This window comes from Pleuronectes platessa, chromosome 11 (genome assembly GCF_947347685.1).
Source record: "Pleuronectes platessa chromosome 11, fPlePla1.1, whole genome shotgun sequence".
Lineage (NCBI taxonomy): Eukaryota > Metazoa > Chordata > Actinopteri > Pleuronectiformes > Pleuronectidae > Pleuronectes > Pleuronectes platessa.
The window spans coordinates 8,804,944-8,825,924 of record NC_070636.1 but is presented as its reverse complement, the minus strand read 5'-3'; the positions used below and the strand labels follow the sequence as shown (position 1 = coordinate 8,825,924).

Below are 20,981 nucleotides of genomic sequence, written 5' to 3'. Positions count from 1 at the left end.
TGTTAAATACGTGACGGCCTGTTTTTTTGTGATGGACGGATGGATGGATGTTTAAATTATTTCTTTTAAGGATATCCCAGGGGGGTCACTTGAGGTCAGATCACATGCTTGCCAACCAGTGCAATGCCCCATCCAGGACACCCAACAGCCACAATGCCCTCCGACTGTGTTTCAGAGACGAAGCTCGCCAAGCTCCCCCATCCGAGAGGCTGTGATGTGGTATAATGACACAGGACACCTCCGTCAGGTGGTGTGTCCACAGACTTACTGGAGCACAAAGAAGATGGTGATAACCAGCCTACAACCTACAGCCAAATTAGGCCTCTGGTCACTGGACCTACTTAGGATAAGATTGCACGGTCGGTATCGAGTCATCCGGTGGTTCACCCTAGACGACATTGTCACAGGTGTCAGTTTAATGGGTTGGTCGCCCGCTCATGCATATTTACGAGTGTCACCTAAATATTCATCCAACATACAGATGATAACGCTCAGATATAGCACAGATATGGCCTAGTTTTGTTTTTTAAGACGACAGCTTGATCAACTTTACTGAGACACTCCCTGATGTAAGGGAGGGTCGATCATAATTGTATTTAATATGTCTGCGATCTTTATCAGACCAGAGAAATCAAACCATGGCCCCTTCCCTCAGTGGCTGATGTCAACGTCAGAGTGTTTAAAGTTGCATTTGATGACAGCATCCATCAGAGAATGAGGTTAGTATATTAGACTACAGTGGGAACCTGTAACTTTGCACTGTTGGTGACATGGCTCCGGTCGGTCCCCGAGGAACTCCGACATCTCCTCAACCGCTCTTAGCCTGTAGTGAATCATGTAATTAAGGGCAGAATCCATCAACACAGTGTCCAGGCTGGTGTCACCGCAAGTATCAGTGCACTTCCATGCTGAGCAGGCAGGAGGAATATACATCTGTTACAGTTCTAGGTAAAGACAAAGTTGCATTCAGTAAAGTATGATTCTTTGTTAGATACACATATGCTCAAATATAGGTTTGTACTGATTATATATCCTTGGTGGTTGTGCCCCATCTTTTCCTTAAATGGGTAAAATGTAGAAATATTCCCCCAACATTGTAACAAAGATCAGTTTCCCTGTCCTTCCCTATACGCTAAATCCATTTCTTTTGTTATTTGTCCACATAATGAGGATGCCACATGCAACACTGACTCACCCGCTTGAATAATTTAGAGACTTGTTTCATCGGACACCAGCAACTTTAGACTTTGACGTATGACTTACGGACTGGCTGTATGTGTAATTGATGAGATGATGAGCTGTGCTTCAGCATCCAATACAAGTTGCATTGAATGGGAGTTGCTAAAGTTTGGCTAAACTTAGCAAAATGTTACAACATCATCATCATCACCGGCTTCATTTCAGTTAAAAACACATCAGACCACGATTTCCTTATTTCATCAGCAGCACTCGAGCAGTTCAGAACAGGAAACTTTTCAAACCTTGAGGCTCAACCTGAGTGAACTCGAAACACAAGGTGCTGCAACTAGGCCAGGACACCATTTGTTGATTCCATGGCAAAGGACAATGTATCTGGAGACAGACCCAGTTTGCAGCAGCACCTTATTAAAGATTAAGGAGAGTTCTTCCAACTAGGCCACAAAGAGGGATTTTTAATTTGTGTCTTCATCTTCACCTTGCAGAAACCATGATATTTATGGAATGACCAAAATGCAACGTTGAGTACTGTGGGAGTATTTTCACTTTAGTTACCTTTGTATTATCATTATTACACTATCTTCTGTTTGTAGAATATAATACTATAATTAACAATTTAACAATCAGATTAATTTGACTCCCCGTAGTTAACTTTTCAAGGGACTTTCGCAAAAAAGGTTTTCACATTTTACGGAAAAAGCCTAATACATATCTTTAGGTGCATTCGGAGCCTGTGGGGATTGGTAGACTCCGCTCACAGTGACGTCTCTCAACAGCCCCTAGTTATAGTTACCAGTCTCGGGTTCAACACTCATGCACTATTCATCGGTGTATCACATCTCTCCTGCCCAACTCCAGACTTGGACAAACCAAACTCTTTTCTGTACAACTTTCCTTTGAAGCCTAGTACTTACTGCCGTGTAAATGGCTAAAATGTTTATGTAGTGTTGCCGTCGTTTCAGAAATAAACACAGGGACCTGCCTTTGGAGCTGCTAAGGAGGAAGGAGACAAGAGCATCATTTCCCTGTATGGTAAGTATAACTACAGTATTTCATCCTCAACATCATGTGAAGCAAAGATCAAATGTAAACCTCAAGCTTTGAGATTAAGGACTCAACATTTTACTTATGCAGAACTTGGCAGACTGTTTTTTTTTAAGGCAGGGAGTTTCTAATGATTCATATTTGTGATTCAAATAGTTAAACTGAATTTTTACTTCAGAAATATTTGGATCATTGCATTCTACATCTGGAGCAGTTATTTTTTATTGCATGTTATATGTGAATTCTAACCTGGATTAGTATTGTTTAAACTGTGCAATATGTTATTTATAGGGGTGTTGACTTTTTAAACCATTGTGACCTGTTTTTTAAATATGCAGTATTTAATTTTGTACTATTTTACATCACTCTGAAAACATAAAGAGTAAAGTAAAATTACCTACATTTACCTTAGAAAATACCTCTTGATCATGTAAAAAAAATCCCTTTTCTGTGGACCAAGGGCATTCGATTGATAACTACAGTTTTTTTAAAGTGTATTATTTTAAACACTCCTTGTGAAATGTATCCTATTTAATTGAGGTATTAATATCGGCTGATTTAAATAATTGAGAGCCCATTTTGAATGCTGAACCAGGGTGTGGTATCACACAGACAGGCTGTGAGCATACACACATTACTGAGGGAAATGTTTCCTAAGGCATATTTTTTTGTTTCGAACAGATCTGAATCAAATATTGTGAATATTTAGAAATTTTCCAGCTGCTTTTATTTTGGAGCAATGAGTTGTTGGCCTCCTTCTGATGGCAGGATGTTGGAGTGTCATGGTTAAGTCTGTGGGGGCTGTACACTACTGATCAACAGAGGTTTATGACTTTTCAGGCGGAAAGGTTTTGGCTGAATAAAATGTTAATGTTTATCTTTTGGGTTTTCAATGAATATTAAGGCTTTTTTCTTGTTAGAGGAGAGTAAGTGCATTTTCAAAATATACATATACACTAATGTTTTCTTCATGAATTCCTTCCTTCCATAGAGCACACAAAGAAGTGTTTTGCACCATGAAGCGCAGTAAGCACCGTGGACACAAGGAGGACAGAAACGGAGGTATCAGTATATAAGATGGTTGACAGACGAATAGGTCAATGAAGTGAGGAAAACCTGGCTGATATTTCAAACTCATGCTGCTCTAAATCCCATTTCACATATACACGCTTATCCTGAAGAAATAAATACATAGTTCGTCACATGATGATCTATAAGCAATACTATGCAACTTTTAATGAGCAACAGCGCCCTCTGCAGCCACACATGAGAATGAATTCCGTGTTTGAGTGATTCAATGGTTTTCATGTAGAAAAAGGAAATTGATCAATGTGTTGACTGTATCGTCCTACTCACAGAACGGAAACATTACCCACACTCTGTTCAAAAATCTCCATATTTAAAAGTTACCTAATTGAATATTGGAGATAAATGCCAGTTTTTTTTTGTCTTCTTAAACAATCTACAGTTCAGAGTAACTCTTGAACTTGCTCAGCCTGATTCTGACAGTTTAAACTTCGACCAATCAGTCAGTACACCTGTCTCACAGGAGACCTCTCATTAGAGCTACATATAGTGAAAGAAGAAAAAGGTGGTCAGGGCAATCTCACTATTCATAGTCTGTGATATTTAAGGTTAAAAGTTGCAAAAGTGTTGCTTTAGGTTCAGCTTTAAGTATCCCCAAGTCTGAAGCACTTTTATTTTGGTACCAGCTGTCGTTTCAGTGTCTCCTTTGTATGATCTCCAGATGAGCCAGCTATCCTGGAGACAGAAAATCTGGATCGGCATGGAATGTTCATGGGAGGAGGACAGGACCTTGACACCATCTCAGTGGCCTCAGTCACAGCCGTTACCACCAATGTATCGAACAAGAGGCAAGCGATGCTCTGTTATATGGCTGCTGTTAACACGTATTTATCGCATTATACATTTTGTGTATTTCATGTTCTGACACCTCAAATGTCTCATAGATCCAAACCAGACATAAAGATGGAGCCCAGCTCTGGCAGACCAGTTGATTATCAAGTAAGAGAAACCCATTCTTTCATGGATACAATTATCCATTATATCAATCAATCAGTCTACCAGCCAGTTAGTCTGTACCATCATTTGATTCCAGGTGAGTGTGACAGTGATCGAGGCCAGACAGCTGATTGGACTCAACATGGATCCCATGGTCTGTGTGGAGATTGGAGAAGATAAAAAGTACACCTCCATGAAGGAATCCACCAACTGCCCGTACTACAATGAAGTGAGTGGGTCTTTACAACACACTGTATCAAAAACCTACCATGTGAATGTAAATTAGGGCTCGATCCTGTCAACATCATCACAAACGCTTCTCTTTTCCAGTACTTTGTCTTCGACTTCCACGTCCCTCCAGATGTTATGTTTGACAAAATCCTGAAAGTTTCTGTAAGTTGCTCATTTTAATTCATCAGTGCATTATAAAACTGACTCTTCTGAAATACGAGTGAGTTTATTGTTCATTTCCCTGGACCCACCCTTAGGTCATCCACTCTAAAAATCTTCTGCGTAGTGGAACGCTGGTGGGATCATTTAAACTGGACGTTGGAACAATCTACACACAGCCAGGTAAAGGATCACCACAAAGTCAGACTTGCTATTACAAATAAATCCCAACAACACATGTATTTCAGCGTTTGGATGATGTATTTCCTCTTTTCTCTTGCAGAACATCAGTTTAACCACAAATGGGCTCTGTTGTCTGACCCTGACGACATCACAGCGGGTTGTAAAGGCTACGTGAAGTGTGACGTCGCAGTTGTGGCCAAAGGAGACACGATAAAGACTCCGCACAAGGCCAACGAGTCTGACGAGGATGACATAGAGGGGTGGGTACATTTTCATTGTGCATAATACATATGGTTCATTATAGAGCTGGATTTACTAAATCTTAAAGGTCCAGTGTGTAAGATTCAGGTGAAAGGGATCTATTGGCAGAAATTAAATATAAAACAATCATAGTGATTTTTTCACCAGTGTGTTGGTCTAAATTGTACAAATTGTTGTTTTCATTACCCTGAAATGGGCCCTTTATATTTAAATACTTTGTATTTACATTGGGAGCTGGTCCAATCGGAGGCTGCCATGTTTTAACAGTAGCCAAAACTGGACAAACTAAACACCTTTTGAGTTTTTATGACAATGGAAGGCTAACACAGGTTTCCTTTCATGTTGGGAAAGGGAAGGTGAGGGGTGTTCAGCTGCAACATGCAACTTCACCACTAGATGTCACTAAATTCTACACACTGAACCTTTAATGTAGAATCGTTCTAAGCTTCACAAAGTTCCTTGTAACATGTGTCACTATTTGTTATCATTATTTCCTGCTTCTGTTATAGAAATCTCTTATTACCTGAGGGGGTACCCGCAGAGCGACAGTGGGCTCGCTACTACCTGAAGATCTACAGAGCCGAGGGACTTCCAAGAATGAACACCAGCATCATGGCCAATGTTAAGAAGGCCTTCATCGGAGAAAACAAGGACCTGGTCGATCCTTATGTTCAAGTACTGTTTGCTGGGCAGAAGGTACGTGACCGAGAAATCTGCCTCTTCTTTGTGTGACATGCAGACAATAACTGTCATATGTGATCACAGGGGAAAACATCAGTTCAGAAGAGCTGCTACGAGCCCATCTGGAACGAGCAAATCGTTTTCACTGAGATGTTTCCACCGCTGTGCAAACGCATAAAGATCCAGCTCCGCGACTCTGATAAAGTGAATGATGTTGCTATAGGAACACACTTCCTGGACCTGCGGAAGATTTCCAATGACGGGGACAAAGGTGATTTATTATCGGGTCTTTTAGGAATAATTATTTGAATCGTGTAAGTTTTGAAGATCTGATTTGAAAGGAGACTAAGAAAAATTCTATACGCTTGTGACAGTGTTATCGGATCTTCTCAGTGCTCAGTCTTTTCCATCCATAAGCTGCAAATTATGAAATGCAAATTCTATCTATTCTATATCTCAAAGGCTTCCTTCCCACACTGGGGCCTGCCTGGATCAACATGTACGGCTCCACTCGGACCTACAGCCTGATGGACGAATACCAGGAGTTGAACGAAGGACTCGGAGAGGGGGTGTCCTTCAGAGCCCGTCTGCTCATCAGCCTGGGTGTGGAGATCCTGGACCCCTCCTCCCCCGAAGTGGCCAGCTCCACAGAAGCTCTGGTGGAGGGAGTGCCCAACATCTCAGAGGTGGGTCCCTGCCTGGATGAGCGGCCATGCAGAGGAATCCAATTGTTTCTGGGTTCATTGTGTTGCAGCTAATTTGAATTATTCATTGTCTTTATTTAGCCCACCTGGTGCATTATTAACATGCTGTTTGAGTTAATGTGGCTTCTTTTTGTTAGTGGACAATGTGAGTCACGCAGCAGATTCAATTGAGGACGGTGGGACCGTATCCTCAGGTCATCAGGGATTCATTTCAATGTCTATCAGCTTGTATTACACGACCATAAGGACGTGGTGTCCCTTATTAAAATGGGTTAAAATTAAGAAAAAGTGGTACAGTGTTTACTCTCATTCAGACACTCACACCTGCTTCTTTATTTCACAGACCGCAACTGGGAAGGTCGAGGAATTTTTCCTCTTCGGATCTTTCCTCGAGGCAACAATGATCGATAGAAAGATTGGAGATAAGCCCATCAACTTTGAGGTCACCATAGGTATTGTCCATTACCTTCTCGTTTTTTAAACAACCATGTTCTGTTTAGTTTATTTTCTGGCAGAAATTGTGCAGGTTTAACATAGTATTCTGATGTGACTTTTCTTACTGTAATTCATGTTAAGTTATGGGCCATAATAAACCTGCTCATTATTTTAAGATGTGCTATAAGCGAGGCCCGTTTTCTATTCTCTATCTACTATCGTTGCTGTTTATAAGGTTACTACGGCAATGAGATGGATGGGATTGTCCAGACAAAAACCAAAGGGAAGAAGGGGGGAGGCGACGGAGATGAAGAAGAAACTGAACTGATTCACAACTCCAGCGACGAGGAGGTGGACGATGACGGAGACCTGACATCAGTGGCAACTACACCTCCCATGAAGCCTGTCATCACTGATCGGTCAGGGCAAGAATTTCATTCTAATAGTTGGACAATGCAAACAACAACAGACTACTTTATGAATAAACAAAGGCAGGCAAAAAGCATGGGTTGTACTTTTGTTTTTTAGTATTAGAGAGTGACAACTCTATATAGAGGGTTGAATAGTTTGAAATGCTCTTTTTTGTGAATAAAGCTTTTCTCTTAAGATTATTTCCTTTTAGTTAAAGTCAGCGTTTGTGTGCCACATTTAAGCCGAGAGCTTTTTCATTTACGCAGCTATTTCTTATTCCAATTCACAGAAACTACTTCCACTTGCCGTACTTTGAGAGGAAGCCGTGTATCTACATCAAGAGTTGGTGGCAGGATCAGAGAAGGAGGCTGTACAATGCCAACATCATAGACAACATAGCATATAAACTGGTAAGTCACAAACACAGACACACACAAACACACACACACACCAACACACATCCACACAAACTCACATCTTTCATTGTTACTGCAGGAGGACGGACTAAACGATGTGCAGGAAGTCATTAAAACAGAAAAGTCTTATCCCGAGCGCAGACTCAGGGGAGTCCTGGAGGAACTCAGCCACGGATGCAGGTAATTCATCTTCATCATTAACCTAATATTGTAAAAACATTATTTGTTCATCATGCACTATAAGGGAATAATATAGATTGTCAAACTGAGTGAGCTCTTCTTCTCTCAGTCAGTTTCTTGCGCTGGCAAACAAGGACCAGAACCCGTCCGGTAAAACCAAACTCGACAGGGAGAGACTGAAGCTGTGCATGTCAGAAGTGGTACGTGGATAAAAGAATCGAGGAGCGATGTTTTTTTCACAGTTGCTGATTATATATATTGTACCTTTTTGCTAAGCGCTGGCCTGTCTCTGGTTGTAGGAGTCCATTGGCCAGCAAGCGAAGGCCATGAGGTCCCAGGTGAAGAAAAGCACAGTGAGAGATAAGATCAAGCTGGCTCAGAACTTCCTCACAAAGCTGCGCTTCCTGGCTGAGGAGGTAAGATCTGCAATATCATCTTTGCCTAGCACTCACAAATTGTGTTGTTTGTTTTACATCAATGTTTCATCATGTTTTATATGAACATTCTTCCTCTTATAGCCTCAGCACAGCGTTCCTGATGTCTTCATATGGATGATAAGTAACGGGAAGCGCATTGCTTATGCACGCGTGCCCTCCAAGGACATCCTTTACTCAGCTATAGAGGAGGAAAGGGGGAAGGAGTGCGGCAAAGTCAAGACAATCTTTCTCAGGGTGAGTTTACGTTCATTATTGTAAAGTAAAAATGTATCAAATCCCTTCTTCATCTGCAACAAAACAGATTTATCAGGATAAAAGAACAATTTTATTGTATTTATTTAGATCCCTGGAAAGAAAGGCTTCGGGCCTGCTGGCTGGACAGTGCAGTCCAAGATAGAGATTTATCTGTGGCTGGGTCTGAACAGGCAGCGCAAAGACTATCTGAGTGGCCTCCCCAATGGATTTGAGGAGAACAGGTTGTCCAAAGGACCTGGCATGCCGTTCTCACCTCCCATTAGCCTCACCTACATGAGTAAGACCATCAACCAACTCAATATCTCTCACATTAAGGATTAAGGCTATAAATATATATATATATATATATATTATGGAAATATCTACCAATGTATTTGAATTTGCATTGATATGTGATATGTGATCACCACAGTGAAGCAGATCTTCCAGCTGAGGGTCCACATGTACCAAGCTCGCAGCCTGTTTGCTGCTGACAGCACAGGTCTGTCTGATCCCTTCGCGAGAATCTTCTTCTCCACGCAAAGTCAGGTCACCGAGGTAGGCACCGACGCCTCCCAGTAACCTAAACTAGGATCGGTTGTATAGCAGTTCCAACATCACTGCCATTTTCTGTCTTCTCTCCAGGTCTTGCCTGAAACCCTCTGCCCCACGTGGGACCAGCTGCTGGTCTTTGAGAACGTGGAGCTGTTCGGAGAAGCCAATGAGCTGAGAGACGACCCCCCCATCATCGTCATTGAACTCTACGATCAAGACACAGTGGTAAGGCTTGTTTGGAAATAGTCTCTGTTTGAAGTAACGTGAACAAACAGGTTAAGTTTCCATTTAGCAACAGTCTTGTTGTGCTCGTCCATCTTCGTCCGAGGACCGCAGCACTCCCACAGGCGAGAGGCTGTAACTGCAATGCAAAAAATTATTGAAGAATCAACTTTTTGAAAGTATCAAAGTTGTCAGCATAAGACCTGCTTTTCAAAATAATATATGTTTTTCTTTTGGAGCATTCAGTGTATTTTCCGTGTATTTTTACATCCGATGCACAAATTTAAAACGTTTTGTAGAGAACTTTAGCTGTTAACTGAAAGTATCATGGATTTTACTGAACAGTGGGTTAGATATGTTTCATAAAACAATCTGTGATTTCTTTAACTGGCCTGAAACGAAGTTTTCTGCCTGTTGCTGTTTGTATACACAGTCTCTCAGCCCCCCCCCCCCCCCCAACTCTGACTGTAATAATTTAACATTATGACTTTTTCAGTTGAAATGTAAGATATGTCACAAAAAACAGGTTGTGATATGTCTTTAATATCGTGTTCTTCTGTTACAAGTAATAAATCCTGACATGTGTTTCTGTCGTGCTGATAAAATGCTTTTGCTGACTGATATTTTATATTTGCTCCTGTCAATTACACCATTGTTTTGGATGATGGATAAGTAGAGTTTGGATTCTGATGCTCTGATGTTCTTTGGAAACACTGATATGTGTGCAGAATAAATAGTGTTGAAAGGCATGCAAGAGGAATAAGACATATATCAATGAACTAATTATCCACAGTCCTCGGGGTTGAGGAACTTATACCTGATGCATTCCTTTACATCACATTTTGTGCTTTTTTTATGTATGTGGTCAACAGAGAATTTGCACTCTTTACAACCACTAACTGCAAGAGAGATTAAATATAATCTTTTCAGGAAAATCCAGTAATGATTCATTGATCTTTTTGTTATTATATCAACATGTCTGTTTTGCAGTCTACTGGTTATTTCAGGGCTTTTGTCTTTTTTGTTGTTTTTGTCTTTTTTACCCTCAGCGCTTCTGTATCTGTTGTTGAAACATGTGCATCTCAGGCCATGTTTTTTTCATGCTGATGGTAAAAATCGCATAATTATGCTGTTTACATTTTTTTGATAATTGTAATCTAAATGCTAATGGCTTTGGTACAAGAGATCAAAAAGACCCTCCTTTCCAAATTCAAACCACATTTCAGGTTCATGCTGTGGACATTTTAGGTTTTATCTGTCGTGTGTCTGCAGGGCAAAGCGGACTTCATGGGCAGAACCTTTGCCAAGCCCGTGGTCAAGATGGCCGACGAGCACTATGGCCCCCCGCGCTTCCCTCCGCAGCTGGAGTACTATCAGATCTACCGTGGGAACTCCACCGCTGGAGAAATGCTGGCGGCTTTTGAACTCCTGCAGGTCAGTGTGTGAAAAGCAGACATCAACGAGCTGTGTGCGTATGTGACTGCTACGAATGTCACGTTGCTTTCCTGTCCCGTCTCTTAGATTGGACCCAATGGGAAAGCCGACCTGCCTCCGATAGAAGGCCCTACAGATATGGAGCGTGGTCCCCTCCTACCTGTACCACTGGGAATCAGACCAGTGCTCAGCAAGTACAGGATTGAGGTAAAAGTTGAAAATGTTAAATAGGACAGTGTAAATTTTTTTATTGAAGCTTGAATTTGAACATTAGTGAACCTCCCTACGCTTCAGGTTTTGTTCTGGGGCTTGAGAGACCTGAAACGGGTGAATCTGGCCCAGGTGGATCGGCCTCGCGTGGACATCGAATGCGCCGGGAAGGGGGTTCAGTCGGCCCTCATCCCCAACTACAAGAAAAACCCCAACTTCAGCACCCTGGTCAAGTGGTTTGAAGTGGTATGTGATCCTTTAAAGTACTCCATTTTCTAATCAGTGGTTACTCCATTTCCTACTTTTACCTAAAACACAGAAAACATGCCTCCAGTGTGCTGCTAACAAATAAATATAAACATACAAATTCTGTTTTTATTGATATATTTCTGGTTTTTGTTTGGGTAGGATTTGCCTGAGAATGAGCTGCTCCACCCGCCACTGAACATCCGAGTGGTGGACTGCAGGGCCTTTGGTCGCTACACTCTGGTCGGCTCCAACGCCGTCACCAGCCTGAGGAAGTTCATCTACAGGGCGACGGACAAACAGGCCAACAACTGGTCCTCAAACACAACAGGTCAAAAACGAAGGAAACAGAAAATGATGAAGACGAGAGCTGATGAGAATGAGTATACCTGCCATGACCGTGTCTAACTTCGCATCATCCATTTATCTTTCAGAGGAAATTATTGTGGTCGGCATGGAATCTGAGCCGTCTTTTAAGAAGATGGACACTGTGGTCAAACTCGACTCTGTACGTTTATTCTTTTACTTTTATTTAAGAAAAAATTCTCAGTTTATTTAATAATCCTACTTAAAGTACATTATATAAATATAAATGAAACAGAATTTCCCCCCAAAAAAATACAGATTGTGATTATAATGAAAATATTATAACATGACATTATGCATTCTGCTTTTCCACCTAGTGCTCTGATGCTGTGGTCAAAGTTGAGGTAAGAATAGTGCTGTGTTGCTTCTACACAAATTTTTGTGTACAGAGTTTCAACAAATCCAAATGTTACCGATAAGACGTGTGATGCCTTTTGTACAAAAAGGACGACGATAAGGATGGAAAGGGGAAGAAGAAGAAGAGGAAGAAGGGAGAGGAGGCCGAAGAGGAGGAGCTTGACGAGAGCATGTTGGACTGGTGGTCCAAATATTTTGCCTCCATTGAAACTTTGACGGAGGTAAGAAAAGCCTCTCACGCTTTCACCATGTTAACCATGAGCAAAAGGTTTCTGTCAGGAAGCCTTGAAGGTGAATGTCTTTACTGAATAGCATGTTAGCCCGACCAACTCATAATTTAATATGTTACTACAGTTTGTTTTTATTTCCCACTGACGAGATAACTTTCTGCTCCGACAGGCTCTCAAGGCTCATGATGCAGCTCTGTCCGATTCAGAGGACAGAGACGACGTGGACATTACAGATGCTGGAGGTAAAACCAGACGACCTTAAACAAAACTGCCTCAGGGCTTTTTTAATTCTATTTCATAGTTGTATGTTTCTCTGTGTCCGGCCCTTTGCAAAGTAATATCTTCAAGTTATCCTTAACAATTTTTTTCATGTACTTCCAAATCATATCTGATGGCCTGTCCTCAGATATCAGACCCGAGGACTCTCCTGTGAAAGGCACCAGGAGGGGAAAAGGAAAGAAGAAGAAGACCTTTGACCCGTTCGAGAAGAAAAAGCCAAAGTTGCACGAGCTGAAGGTAATAATATAAGGTCAACACATATAGTACCTACAGTAAGGCCTGATCAAGATGAAAGAGAATATAATTTGTACCTGCACATGACAAGATGATAATTTGGACTAAAAAAGGACAATTTTGTTTTGGCCGCATAATTGTATCACATTTCATGGCGGCCCATTTTAGCCATTGTAACAATTACCTTTCATCTGAGTTCCCTCCACCTGTTTGAATTGGTGTTTTTTTCTCCCTTTCACTAAAAGGTTTATCCAAAGGAGCTGGAAAGCGAATTTGACAACTTCGAGGACTGGCTCCACAGTTTCAACCTGTTCAGGGGGAAGGGCGGCGATGACGATGACCCGAACGTGACAGACGAGGACAGGATTGTCGGGAAATTCAAAGTAAGATCAGAATGCTTAGGGTAGAATACAAAGTTTATGATGCAACATTTCTCAGGTCAGGTTTCCAAAAAGAGCCATTCATTTGTTTCTGCCCCCTCAGGGCTCACTGTGCATGTACAAGGTGTCGGACGATCTGTCCAGAGAAGTGAACTTCGACTCCAGCATGGGAATGTTTAAAAACATTCCTCACAACGACCCCATTAACGTCCTCGTCCGCATCTATGTCATCAGGGTACGTATTCTGTATTTCAATCTAAATTTGCTTCCAAATACAACAGGAATAGATCCGATTCTGCAGACAGCATTATTTTGGCAATTTAATTTGTGCTCAAAACATCTTATTTTCAAGGCAACTGATCTGCACCCGGCTGACATTAATGGGAAAGCTGACCCATACATCGCAATCAAACTGGGAAAGACAGAGATCAAAGACAAGGAGAACTACATCTCCAAACAGCTGAACCCTTTGTTTGGCAAGTAAGTGGATATGCTGTATTTTTCTATCTATTTATTTACATATATATAAACCAAGTAAAACAACTCATATGACATTCATGCACGAACACTCAACAACTCCTGTGTTTCTTATCCTCTCAGGTCCTTTGATGTGGAGGCCACATTCCCGATGGATTCCACACTCACGGTGTCGATTTACGACTGGGACCTGGTTGGAACCGACGATCTGATCGGAGAAACCAAACTGGACCTGGAGAACCGTTTCTACAGCAAACACAGAGCCACGTGTGGTATCGCTAGTAACTACGCCATGTAAGAATCAGAGCTGACCTTCCTGCCACAAAGCAATACAGGATTGTAGGACAAAGATTTATGTGTCGTGTACTTTCGATCTTTTCTATAGTCATGGTTACAATGTTTGGAGGGACCCATTGAAACCCACCCACATCCTGGCTAAGCTCTGCAAGGATGGGAAACTGGACGGGCCTCACTATGGCCCCGGAGGACGAGTGAAGGTGGACAACCGTGTCTTCATGGCACAGACTGAGATCGAGGATGAAAACGGTACCTGTTGATTTCCCACACACTCGATTAAACAGACGTCCTTCGAAAGCACTTTAAGATGAAGTTGATGGACATGTGCCTGATCCCGCCTGTCAGGTTTGAAGAAGCAGACGGATGAACACCTGGCTCTGACCGTGTTGAAGCACTGGGAGGATATGCCCCGGGCCGGATGCAAACTCACTCCAGAGCACGTGGAGACAAGACCCCTGCTCCATCCTGACAAACCGGGAATCGAACAGGTGCATTGATATATTCGTATGAGCTCTATTCACACCAACTACACACCTGTACAATCTCTAATCCAATGGTATTTTCTTGAATAATATACGAGTTTTGTCTCGTTCAACTGAAATTAGGGACGGATTGAGATGTGGGTGGACATGTTTCCTAAAGACATGACTGCTCCAGGCCCAGCACTTGACATTTCACCGAGGAAACCAAAGAAGTACGTCCTCTTGGCTCACACAGTTATTTTTGCACCGTTCAAATACTCTTTATAATTAGTTTTGGGCCAAAACTTGGTGTGTTGTTTGTTTGTAAATGAATGTGATGGATTTTTTTTGCTCATGTCCAGGTTTGAACTGAGGGTGATCATCTGGAACACCGATGAAGTCGTTCTAGAGGATGACGACATCTTTACTGGAGAGAAATCCAGTGACATCTTTGTGCGAGGGTAATTATGGGTTTGATAAGTTGATCTTTTTCACATTTTCTTTTATCTTCCTTTCTTTATATATGATAGAAAAAAAACACTTTTATTTATTCAACATTGTGAATACATCACTCTCCGTTCCTTTTCAACAGTTGGCTGAAAGGGCAGCAGGAGGACAAGCAGGACACTGACGTCCACTACCACTCCATCACCGGGGAGGGCAATTTCAACTGGCGCTTCGTCTACCCCTTTGACTACCTCATGGCTGAAGAGAAGATCGTCATCTCGAAGAAAGAGTCCATGTTTGCCTGGGACGAGACCGAGTACAAGATTCCGGCTCGTCTTAACTTGCAAGTTTGGGACGCCGACCATTTCTCTGCAGATGACTTCTTAGGTACGGCAGACAATCGTTTAAAATAAACTTTTTGCTTGCTGAATCCCTGTTAACACCACAGAATCACAGTTTTGTTGAACAGATACCACAAAGAATACTCTCTACAACTAAATATATATGTATGTTAGTATATATTTACAATTATACTCATCAGATCCTCTTCTTTGTCAACTGAGAAGACGTCTCATACATTTATCTAAGTTGAATAATCTCTCTACGCAGGTGCTATTGAGCTGGACCTGAACCGTTTCCCACGTGGTGCAAAGACTCCCAAGCAGTGCACTCTTGAGATGGTGACAAACGAGGGGGAGATGCCCTGTGTCTCCATCTTCAAACAGAAGAGGATCAAGGGCTGGTGGCCGTTTGTGGCCAGAAATGAAGATGACGAGTTTGAGCTGACGGTGAGTCAAACTAAACAGCTGTCTGCTGCTCTGCTAGTGGATCTCTGAGACTGCATCCAGATGTTCACAGAATAAGATATGATATTTACCAAGATCTGCTGAGGACGGAGATGTTTGATCTGACAGGAAAGTTCTTACAGTTTATTCTGAGTGTGACATTGATGTGTTATACCAATTTCACGACAGCCTATTGAAATTCCTCAAGTAGGAACCTTACAGTGGTGCTGAAGGTAAAGTCAGAGGATCAATAAAGTCAGTATGATTCATTTTATTAATATTTAAGTCTGGACCAAAGTGGTGTATTGACTCATGTCAGCATTAAAGTCTGACTTAATTCTCTCAAGTTGAAATAAAAGAGATTTAAAAAGGTGACATATGTAAAAGGTAAATCTGTATAAAACTTAAAAAATAAGGCGAAGGAATAAGATTATACAAATAAAACAGATAGAAATATGAAAAATATAAAAATAAGTACTGAAATACTGTCCGTCCTCTGTAATTCAAGACTGTGCATTGAAATTATGTTATTTAGGTATCTAAATAATCTAAATTTGTTGGTCTTTACAGGGAAAAGTGGAAGCAGAGCTTCACCTACTGACAGGAGAGGAAGCAGAAAAAAGCCCAGTGGGTGAAGGACGCAACGAACCGGAGCCACTGGAAAAACCCAAGTATGAAGGATGCTTTCCCATCAACCCACTGTCCAGTAGGAAGCTCTGGCTTCTAGTTTTACGCCTCCTACACACACAGCGAATAATAACGATATTTATTCATATACAAACATCTAAAACTCCGGCATAACTCCGAAAAGTAACCAATTCAAAGCAGATCAATTTAATAAATAGCAGGATAAATAAAATTATAATAAACCGATGAATAAATATAATGATAAATCGGTCATGAACGTAAAACTGGAAGTCTTAAACACAAGTAAAAAATGCATAAATAAATATAAATTAAACATAAAAAGCTATTTCATGAAATGAGGCAAGGCATTTACACGGATTCACTTCAACCAATTTCTGGACTTTCTTCTTCTTTACATGGTAAGTTGCTTTTTATTCATATCTTTTGTTTATTTCTGCCTAGAATCGTTAAGAAGTTCCCAACATTCTGTAAATGATCTCTGTTTCAGTGATGTCAGCAACATTGACCTTTAAATTTGAGAAGCGATACAGAAGAACGGTCCATTCTGCTGAAAGTCTGTATTGCTGAACACGTGTTTCTGTCCTTCCAGCCGTCCAGACACCAGCCTTCTGTGGTTCCTCACTCCCTTCAAAGCCATAAAACAATTGGTCTGCACCCAGTACAAGTGGCTGACCATCAAGATTGTCACAGCTCTTCTGCTGCTGGCCATGCTGGCTCTTTTCCTCTACAGCATGCCAGGTTAAATGATCAAGAAAATGCTGGGAGCCTGAGATGTTGCTCAGACACCTCTGCAGAAGGTTTCCAGCAATTTCTCTGACCAGATGCCTTCTCGCTCTCTCTCTCTCTCTCTTTTCCCTGCTTACTTCCTGTTCAGCGGTTTCCCTTCAATCAAAGCCTAAGAACAACCTAGAATCAATAATATCAGTCAAGCAGATCCTGAGTCCTTTTATCGGTCTAGATAAAAACACCACGCTCTGAGGAATGCAGTGAAACAAACGCTGTACATCGAGTAACAAGCCACCATCAGTAGTAATTGGACCAGTGTAGTCAAACAGAGTCAAAGTCTCACTAGATCTAGAGGTAAGAATCCATTACTGTGAAAAGTAGCTGCAGCAGAAGCTTGCAACCAAATAACCATCAAGCTGAATTATTTAACAGTGAAGCTGACTGTATGAAATTAAATTCACTTTTGCCACTGAAAACTAAGAAAGATCCAACAAATTGTATTTAATGTAGAAAGGAAACTAAATCCCAAATTATCTTAATTAATATCATATCCTTCATTTATCTTTCTTGCACATAATTCTCACTATCCGTAAAGCACAGTTTTTTAAAATTTACTATTTTTAAATGATTACATTTGCAAAAACATTTGCAAACTATTTTTGGGAAAAATAACAGTGTCCTTGTGTGCATGTTCTTGAGTAAAATACAGACCCCAAAACAGATCTAACACCTTAATTATATCTTAAATTTTACCTTTGCCTTAAATGATTGGATGATATTTTACAGATGCACCGACTAAAACACTTTTTCAGTTAGTCCTCATCGTCTCTACTGAGTTATTGGTCCTATTGGTCAAATGGGACCCTTTCACTCCTGACACCAACACAATCCATACACTCTGGAGCTCTGGGTGCCCCAAGACTTTGCTCCGTGTGCTTTATTCATCTTTCTCATCCAAAAACCACACCAACCAGAATATAACCCTGTGTGTGGAGGTAATGGTACGGTACAGTTATTTTTGGCCTAGAGCTGCAGAAGTGCTTGCTCCTGGGTCAGCAGGTCTTACCACAGGTTATATCACTATGTGAAAACCTGCTTCCAGGTTCCAATGAACTATTTTGGATTCTTGTCTGGCATCGGCTTCTCTAACATGTCCTCACTTCTCTTGTGCTCCACCAGCCGTCCAGACATCGCCCTCCTGTGGTTCCTCATCCCTTTCAAAGCCGCTAAGAACCTGTTGTGTAACCAGTACCGGTGGCTGACCATCAAGATCGTCACTGCTCTGCTGCTGCTCGCCATCCTGGGTCTGTTCCTGTACAACATGCCTGGTTACATGGTGAAGAAGATGTTGGGAGCCTGAGATCAAACCAGCAGATGATGACTTTTTCAAAGGGTTTGCGTTCAGTAGCAATATGTTGGGTTGTTTTTGTGCATGTTTTTGCAATTTAGCATTTGACGAATTACTGCTGCCCTGAATTTAGCACTATTACAATAATAATACCAATAATACATCTTGAGTGCGTTCACCACTATCTGTACACTGCTCACCTATGAAAACTGATGAACATTAATTGGATATTAAGGTTTTAGTGATTAGATATTGAGGATTTGATGTTCAGATTCTCCTGCTTGAATAACATTTTGTCATGAAACAAATGTTGTGTCATGTTTTCCTGATTATGTGTATGTATGATATTTCAAATTTAGGAATAAATTGACCTGAACTGTTCAGTTTTCTGCTCGTACTGTCATCTGTGTAAATGTGTACTTGTGAGTGTTGTAGTATGTATCATATGTGTGTATAGACAGCAATCTAAAAGGACAGTACATGCCTTCTTGTCTTATCAGTAATTATAAAGTATATCGTATACATTCAGCTCAAATAATCAAGTAGATGCCATTTTTTATTTTCAAAAACTTTTAAAAATGTAATGTTTTAGTAGGATTTAATATGAATGTAACCAACCCACTGTTTTCCTGTGATGTTATTGAAGAAGGGGACTATTTCTAGAAATTCATAGTTTTGAAAATATTTTAAAGCAAGACTTTAATTGTTTAAAACCATTATATAAAACGTTTTGGGGTAGTTTGCCTCTACAATTCCGGGGTGAATTAATCTTTTATTAAATATGTTATAGAAAGCTAAACTACTATTACAATGTTTTTAAAACAAGTAAGCTAAAATGTTGGCATATTATATATACACAATATTAAGACTAAAATAAAATTCCCTGTCACACAAATTCAGTTTGAGCCATCCCACTAATCTGTGCTCTCCCTCACGCAGCCGTCCAGACATCGCCCTCCTGTGGTTCCTCATCCCTTTCAAAGCCGTTAAGAACCTGGTGTGTAACCAGTACCGGTGGCTGACCATCAAGATCGTCACGGCTCTGCTGCTGTTCGCCATCCTGGGTCTGTTCCTGTACAACATGCCTGGTTACATGGTGAAGAAGATGTTGGGAGCCTGAGTTCGAACCGGCAGATGATGACTTTTTCAAAGGATTTGAAAACTCTTCTCGAATTTTCCCAGTAAACAAATCATTTCACTTGTATGTTTCCCTCTTGTTCTTAAGAAAGTATTTAGCAAAAATGCAAAAGACATCAAGATGTAGATTAGTGCAGGTACAGTTTGCAATATTGCAGGTTTAGTATCGACCTTAATCCATCAACATGCAAGTGTGTCATTATTTCCAAGTGTAGTTCTATCTTGCTTGAAATATGATTATTCTAATTATTATTACTGATGTATGTTCTTGTTTTGGTTGCTGCTGTTGCAAAGCTTTTTTTTGCTGACTATTATTTTGAATTTAAGAGTAGCATCTGTATGACTTTTGAATTTGTGAACGTGACACCAATAAACATTTCCCATCAGCTGTTTGGTCATGTGTTTAAATGGGCTTCATATTTAAGCTATTCTTTTATTTCCTGAAACAAACAACTTTAGGAACAACAACCTACCTTTTATGGAGGACCATACATGACTTAAGTAAAAATAAATAAATGTATAAATAAATACAGAAATAAATAAATAAATAAAAAGGGAAATAAATAAATGAATACAGAAATAAATAAATAAATATGTTAATACCAAAAGAAATGTCAAAAGAAATATCTTAAATATATTTGCACATTTATTTATTCCCTGATACATTTCCTTTTCATTTGCAGTGTCCTTATGCTAATGAGAAAGGCGGGCCTAACCGCAGTCTCATGCAGGATTGGTCACAAGAGTGTAATGATCCAGCCCTACTGCCTCTCAATGCTGACTGGTGTCCAGTAGCTGTTTGCAGCGTTGAGCCAGTTCACACTTAAAATGAACTAGTTCAAGTTCAGAGGGTTAGTTAAGGTTATTTTTTTATTGGGATGATTTAGGTGTCAGTAGTCCTGACTGTGAGCGTCACGTGTTGTACTGAGCACAAGGAGCGAGCCGAGAGGAGGAGGAAACAGAAACTCCAGCTCGGTACAAACCACCTGCAGCTTCTGCTCTGATCATGAAGCTGCTGATCTCTGAGCAGATGTGACCAGAGAAGCTCTGTGTTTCCACTGTTCTACAAAGTCACTAACCGGCTGTTTCACGGTGAAGAGCTCAAGTCTCAGTCACTGCCTGTGTCTCTGAGCGAGTGTGTGGCGGAGCGCAGGGGCTGTGAGTGTGTAGCTCAGTTGACCAATCCTGCTCGAGACTGAGGTTAGGCCCGCCTTTCTCATTAGCATAAGGACACTGAAATCGAAAAATAAAAGTTGGAATAAATGTGGAAATAAATAAATAAATGTGGAAATAAATAAATGAATGTGGAAATAAATGCAGAATTAAATGAATCAATGTCTTAAACTTATTTCCACATTTATTTATTTATTTCCACATTTATTCCAACTTTTATTTATTCCGTGATATTTTTCATTTTCAGTGTCCTTATGCTAATGAGAAAGGCGGGCCTAACCTCAGTCTCGAGCAGGATTGGTCAACTGAGCTACACACACACAGCCCCTGCGCTCAGCCACATACTCGCTCAGAGACACGGGCAGTGACTGAGA

At 40.8% G+C, this 20,981-nt stretch overlaps 1 protein-coding gene across 1 annotated transcript; it reads left to right on the top strand.

Moving 5' to 3' along the window:
* Window positions 1–3,257: 3,257 nt before the first annotated feature.
* Window positions 3,258–19,417, top strand: LOC128451481 (otoferlin). The gene is made up of 41 exons (XM_053435330.1): window positions 3,258–3,303; window positions 3,989–4,115; window positions 4,212–4,266; window positions 4,361–4,492; window positions 4,594–4,656; window positions 4,752–4,836; window positions 4,937–5,096; window positions 5,607–5,793; window positions 5,863–6,049; window positions 6,241–6,464; window positions 6,826–6,934; window positions 7,153–7,336; window positions 7,618–7,738; window positions 7,824–7,924; window positions 8,034–8,124; window positions 8,224–8,340; window positions 8,443–8,595; window positions 8,704–8,893; window positions 9,029–9,153; window positions 9,241–9,375; window positions 10,645–10,806; window positions 10,894–11,013; window positions 11,101–11,262; window positions 11,425–11,593; window positions 11,697–11,770; window positions 11,946–11,981; window positions 12,075–12,206; window positions 12,385–12,457; window positions 12,622–12,731; window positions 12,974–13,111; window positions 13,212–13,343; window positions 13,461–13,588; window positions 13,709–13,879; window positions 13,971–14,131; window positions 14,228–14,370; window positions 14,488–14,576; window positions 14,706–14,804; window positions 14,936–15,177; window positions 15,400–15,578; window positions 16,146–16,246; window positions 19,237–19,417. Exons 1-41 carry the CDS (start codon window positions 3,258–3,260, stop codon window positions 19,415–19,417), a joined length of 5,394 nt encoding a protein of 1,797 aa, XP_053291305.1.
* Window positions 19,418–20,981: the final 1,564 nt, after the last annotated feature.

What these genes read in the sequence shown, in the direction of transcription:
- LOC128451481 (XM_053435330.1), top strand. Translation starts at nt 3,258, where the DNA reads ATGAAGCGCAGTAAGCACCGTGGACACAAGGAGGACAGAAACGGAG. An exon ending in ACTGCCCGTACTACAATGAA is followed by an intron (nt 4,493 to 4,593) that starts GTGAGTGGGTCT and finishes TCTCTTTTCCAG; the next exon opens with TACTTTGTCTTCGACTTCCA. An exon ending in ACAAACCGGGAATCGAACAG is followed by an intron (nt 14,371 to 14,487) that starts GTGCATTGATAT and finishes AACTGAAATTAG; the next exon opens with GGACGGATTGAGATGTGGGT.